The 6,000-nt window shown below is 43.5% G+C and overlaps 1 protein-coding gene and 1 long non-coding RNA gene across 2 annotated transcripts in view; both read left to right on the plus strand.

The window, feature by feature from the left end:
- LOC115203662 (pyruvate dehydrogenase phosphatase regulatory subunit, mitochondrial) overlaps positions 1-3,740 on the plus strand; it is a gene marked incomplete at its 3' end in the record, with an annotated part of 29,787 nt that extends 26,047 nt beyond the window's left edge. The window contains 5 exon segments of the mRNA XM_029768568.1: positions 405-538; positions 1,250-1,398; positions 3,216-3,328; positions 3,428-3,522; positions 3,651-3,740. Coding sequence (XP_029624428.1) covers positions 405-538; positions 1,250-1,398; positions 3,216-3,328; positions 3,428-3,522; positions 3,651-3,740 — 581 coding nt within the window.
- On the plus strand, positions 1,405-2,652 carry LOC115203694 (uncharacterized). Its single transcript, XR_003880223.1, has 2 exons — positions 1,405-2,495; positions 2,553-2,652. It is a non-coding gene; the product is annotated as an uncharacterized LOC115203694 (long non-coding RNA).
- Positions 3,741-6,000: the final 2,260 nt, after the last annotated feature.

Genomic DNA, 6,000 nt, shown 5'->3' on the forward strand with positions numbered 1-6,000 from the left:
AGTTAACCAGTTATATCATCTGTTCTCAGACCTGCTGTCTCTCAGCACTGTGTCTAGTCTGTTTAGTTAACCGGTTATATCATCTGTCCTCAGACCTGCTGTCTCTCAGCACTGTGTTTAGTTAACCGGTTATATCGTCTGTTCTCAGACCTGCTGTCTCTCAGCACTGTGTTTAGTCTGTTTAGTTAACCGGTGATATCATCTGTCCTCAGACCTGCTGTCTCTCAGCACTGTGTTTAGTCTGTTTAGTTAACCGGTGATATCATCTGTCCTCAGACCTGCTGTCTCTCAGCACTGTGTCTAGTCTGTTTAGTTAACCGGTGATATCGTCTGTTCTCAGACCTGCTGTCTCTCAGCACTGTGTCTAGTCTGTTTAGTTAACCGGTGATATCATATCTTCTCAGACCTGCTGTCTCTGGATGCCAGTAAAACGTTCTATAAGCCGGACTGGTTTGACATCGTGGGGTCGGAGGTGAAGTGCTGCAAGGAGGCCGTCTGTGTCATCGACATGTCGTCCTTCACCAAGTTCGAGCTCACTGTGAGTGACCCCTGGCTGACCCCTGGGGAGGGAGAGGAGGGAGAGGAGGGCAAGGGAGCTATCAGCTCACTGTGAGTGACCCCTGGCTGACCCCTGGGGAGGGAGAGGGAGGGAGGGAGAGGAGAGGGGAGGTATCAGCTCACTGTGAGTGACCCCTGGAGAGGGAGAGGACGGAGGGAGGGAGAGGAGGGCAAGGGAACTATCAGCTCACTGTGAGTGACCCCTGGCCGACCCCTGGAGAGGGAGAGGAGAGGGGAGGGAGGGAGGAGAGGAGAGGGGAGGGAGGGAGAGGAAGGGAAGTGAGGTATCGTCTTCCTCCTATGATGTAAGCTGTAGGTGGCTGACCCCTGGAGAGGAGAGGGAGGGAGGGAGGGGAGAGGAGGAAGAGGAGAGGAGACCACCCTAGGTCACGGCATTATCTCTATGGCTAGACCACCCTAGGTCACGGCATTATCTCTATGGCTAGACCACCCTAGGTCACGGCATTATCTCTATGGCTAGACCACCCTAGGTCACGGCATTATCTCTATGGCTAGACCACCCTAGGTCACGGCATTATCTCTATGGCTAGACCACCCTAGGTCACGGCATTATCTCTATGGCTAGACCACCCTAGGTCACGGCATTATCTCTATGGCTAGACCACCCTAGGTCACGGCATTATCTCTATGGCTAGACCACCCTAGGTCACTGCTTTTCTTTCTGTGCCAGTCTACAGATGACCAGGCGTTGGCGTTGCTACAGTACCTCTGTGCCAATGACCTCGATGTGCCAGTGGGTCACATCGTTCATACGGGCATGCTGAACGAGAGGGGCGGATATGAGAACGACTGCAGTGTGGTCAGAGTCAAGAAGAACAGGTGAGAGTTTAACCATTAGAAGAACCACTGCAGCGTGGTCAGAGTCCAGAAGAACCACTGCAGCGTGGTCAGAGTCCAGAAGAACCACTGCAGTGTGGTCAGAGTCTAGAAGAACAGGTGAGAGTTTAACCATTAAGAAGAACCACTGCAGCGTGGTCAGAGTCCAGAAGAACAGGTGAGGGTTTATCCATTAGAAGAACCACTGCAGCGTGGTCAGAGTCCAGAAGAACAGGTGAAAGTTTAACCATTAAGAAGAACCACTGCAGCGTGGTCAGAGTCCAGAAGAACAGGTGAGAGTTTAACCATTAGAAGAACCACTGCAGCGTGGTCAGAGTCCAGAAGAACAGGTGAGAGTTTAACCATTAGAAGAACTACTGCAGTGTGGTCAGAGTCCAGAAGAACAGGTGAGAGTTTAACCATTAGAAGAACCACTGCAGCGTGGTCAGAGTCCAGAAGAACCACTGCAGCGTGGTCAGAGTCCAGAAGAACAGGTGAGAGTTTAACCATTAAGAAGAACCACTGCAGCGTGGTCAGAGTCCAGAAGAACAGGTGAGTGTTTAACCATTAGAAGAACCACTGCAGCGTGGTCAGAGTCCAGAAGAACCACTGCAGCGTGGTCAGAGTCCAGAAGAACAGGTGAGAGTTTAACCATTAGAAGAACCACTGCAGCGTGGTCAGAGTCCAGAAGAACCACTGCAGCGTGGTCAGAGTCCTTAAGAACAGGTGAGAGTTTAACCATTAGAAGAACCACTGCAGCGTGGTCACAGTCCAGAAGAACAGGTGAGGGTTTAACCATTAAGAAGAAGAGGTGAGAGTTTAACCATTAGAAGAACCACTGCAGCGTGGTCAGAGTCCAGAAGAACCACTGCAGCGTGGTCAGAGTCCAGAAGAACAGGTGAGGGTTTAACCATTAGAAGAACCACTGCAGCGTGGTCAGAGTCCAGAAGAACAGGTGAGAGTTTAACCATTAAGAAGAACCAATGCAGCGTGGTCAGTGTCCAGAAGAACCACTGCAGCGTGGTCAGAGTCCAGAAGAACAGGTGAGAGTTTAACCATTAGAAGAACCACTGCAGCGTGGTCAGAGTCCAGAAGAACAGGTGAGAGTTTAACCATTAGAAGAACCACTGCAGCGTGGTCAGAGTCCAGAAGAACAGGTGAGGGTTTAACCATTAAGAAGAACAGGTGAGAGTTTAACCATTAGAAGAACCACTGCAGTGTGGTCAGAGTCCAGAAGAACAGGTGAGAGTTTAACCATTAGAAGAACTCCACCTGGGGGTAACTCCACCTGGGGATAACTCCACCTGGGGATAACTCCACCTGGGGATAACTCCACCTGGGGATAACTCCACCTGGGGATAACTCCACCTGGGGGCAACTCCACCTGGTTGGCAACTCCACCTGGTTGGCAACTCCACCTGGTTGGGATAACTCCACCTAGTTGGGATAACTCCACCTGGTTGGGATAACTCCACCTGGGGGTAACTCGTGTGAATGTCCTCCAAAAGAACAGGATAGAGACTGAACCACCTTGTCTTACGTCAGACACCTCCACATTCGTCTGCACTGTCTGTTGAGGGACGAGCGTCACATAGGAGTGACGCCACCAGTCGCAAGACAATGGCTGGGGAGGCGACGGGTTAGTCCCTCGTCTAAATGTTTTTCTCTTTCACTGTCTCTCTCTCTCTCTGTCTGTCTCTCTCTGTCTGTCTCTCTCTGTCTGTCTCTCTCTGTCTGTCTCTCTCTGTCTGTCTCTCTCCCTCTCTTCTCTCCCTCTCTTCTCTCTCTCTCTCTCTCTCGCTCTCGCTCTCGCTCTCTAGCTTCTTCATCATCTCTCCTACGGATCAGCAGGTCCACTGCTGGTCGTGGTTGAAGAAGCACATGCCTGATGACCCACAGCTCCACCTAGAGGACGTCAGTTGGAAGTACACCGGTGAGAACGATCGCTGCAGAATCCTCAACTTTCCCCTCAGTTCTACACAATGTAATTCTGTTCTGAGAACCCATTTTCCCCACGCCTCCCTCCCTACAGCGTTAAATCTTATTGGTCCGCGGGCGATGGACGTCCTAGGAGAACTATCGTATGTCTCCATGACTCCCGAACACTTCCCGTCCCTCTTCTGTAAGGTGAGGGAACCCTGTCCGTCTTTAGACCAGTCGCGTTATGTAATAGTAAAGTGGCCTCGTCTCATCACAAGGCTGAGTGTTGTTTTGTTGTTGTTGTTGTTTCTGACCCTTGGTTTGTGTGTCAACAGGAAATGAGTGTGGGCTATGCCAATGGGATCAGAGTAATGAGTATGACCCATACAGGAGAGCCAGGCTTCATGCTTTACATACCTATAGAGGTGAGATATACTATACTATACTATACTATACTATATACTACTGGTAATATACCCATACAGGAGAGCCAGGCTTCATACCTATAGAGGTGAGATATACACTATACTATATTATACACTACTGGTTATATACTATACACTACTGGTTATATACTACTAGACTACTGGTAATATACTATACACTACTGGTAATATACTACTAGACTACTGGTTATATACTACTAGACTACTGGTTATATACTACTAGACTACTGGTTATATACTACTAGACTACTGGTTATATACTACTAGTCTACTGGTTATATACTACTAGTCTACTGGTTATATACTATACACTACTGGTTATATACTACTAGTCTACTGGCTATATACTTCTAGACTACTGGTTATATACTATACACTACTGGTTATATACTACTAGACTACTGGTTATATACTACTAGACTACTGGTTATATACTACTAGTCTACTGGTTATATACTATACACTACTGGTTATATACTACTAGACTACTATACACTACTGGTTATATACTACTAGACTACTGGTTATATACTACTAGTCTACTGGTTATATACTACTAGTCTACTGGTTATATACTACTAGTCTACTGGTTATATACTACTAGACTACTGGTTATATACTATACACTACTGGTTATATACTACTAGTCTACTGGTTATATACTACTAGTCTACTGGTTATATACTACTAGACTACTATACACTACTGGTTATATACTACTAGACTACTATACACTACTGGTTATATACTAGTAGACTACTATACACTACTGGTTATATACTACTAGACTACTGGTTATATACTACTAGACTACTATACACTACTGGTTATATACTACTAGACTACTGGTTATATACTACTAGACTACTATACACTACTGGTTATATACTACTAGTCTACTGGTTATATACTACTAGTCTACTGGTTATATACTACTAGACTACTGGTTATATACTACTAGACTACTATACACTACTGGTTATATACTACTAGTCTACTGGTTATATACTACTAGTCTACTGGTTATATACTACTAGACTACTGGTTATATACTACTAGATAACTATACACTACTGGTTATATACTACTAGTCTACTGGTTATATACTATACAGTACTGGTTATATACTACTAGTCTACTGGTTATATACTACTAGTCTACTGGTTATATACTACTAGACTACTGGTTATATACTACTAGACTACTATACACTACTGGTTATATACTACTAGTCTACTGGTTATATACTACTAGTCTACTGGTTATATACTACTAGACTACTGGTTATATACTACTAGTTAACAATACACTACTGGTTATATACTACTAGTCTACTGGTTATATACTATACACTACTGGTTATATACTACTAGTCTACTGGTTATATACTACTAAACTACTGGTTATATACTACTAAACTACTGGTTATATACTACTAGACTACTGGTTATATACTATACACTACTGGTTATATACTACTAGACTACTGGTAATATACTATACACTACTGGTAATATACTACTAGACTACTGGTTATATACTACTAGATAACTATACACTACTGGTTATATACTACTAGTCTACTGGTTATATACTATACACTACTGGTTATATACTACTAGTCTACTGGTTATATACTACTAGTCTACTGGTTATATACTACTAGACTACTGGTTATATACTACTAGACTACTATACACTACTGGTTATATACTACTAGTCTACTGGTTATATACTACTAGTCTACTGGTTATATACTACTAGACTACTGGTTATATACTACTAGATAACTATACACTACTGGTTATATACTACTAGTCTACTGGTTATATACTATACACTACTGGTTATATACTACTAGTCTACTGGTTATATACTACTAGACTACTGGTTATATACTACTAGACTACTGGTTATATACTATACACTACTGGTTATATACTACTAGACTACTGGTAATATACTATACACTACTGGTAATATACTACTAGACTACTGGTTATATACTACTAGACTATTGGTTATATACCACTAGACTACTGGTTATATACTACTAGACTACTGGTTATATACTACTAGTCTACTGGTTATATACTATACACTACTGGTTATATACTACTAGACTACTGGTTATATACTACTAGTCTACTGGTTATATACTACTAGACTACTGGTTATATACTACTAGACTACTGGTTATATACTACTAGTCTACTGGTTATATACTACTAGACTACTG

Source organism: Salmo trutta, chromosome 12 (genome assembly GCF_901001165.1).
Source record: "Salmo trutta chromosome 12, fSalTru1.1, whole genome shotgun sequence".
NCBI lineage: Eukaryota > Metazoa > Chordata > Actinopteri > Salmoniformes > Salmonidae > Salmo > Salmo trutta.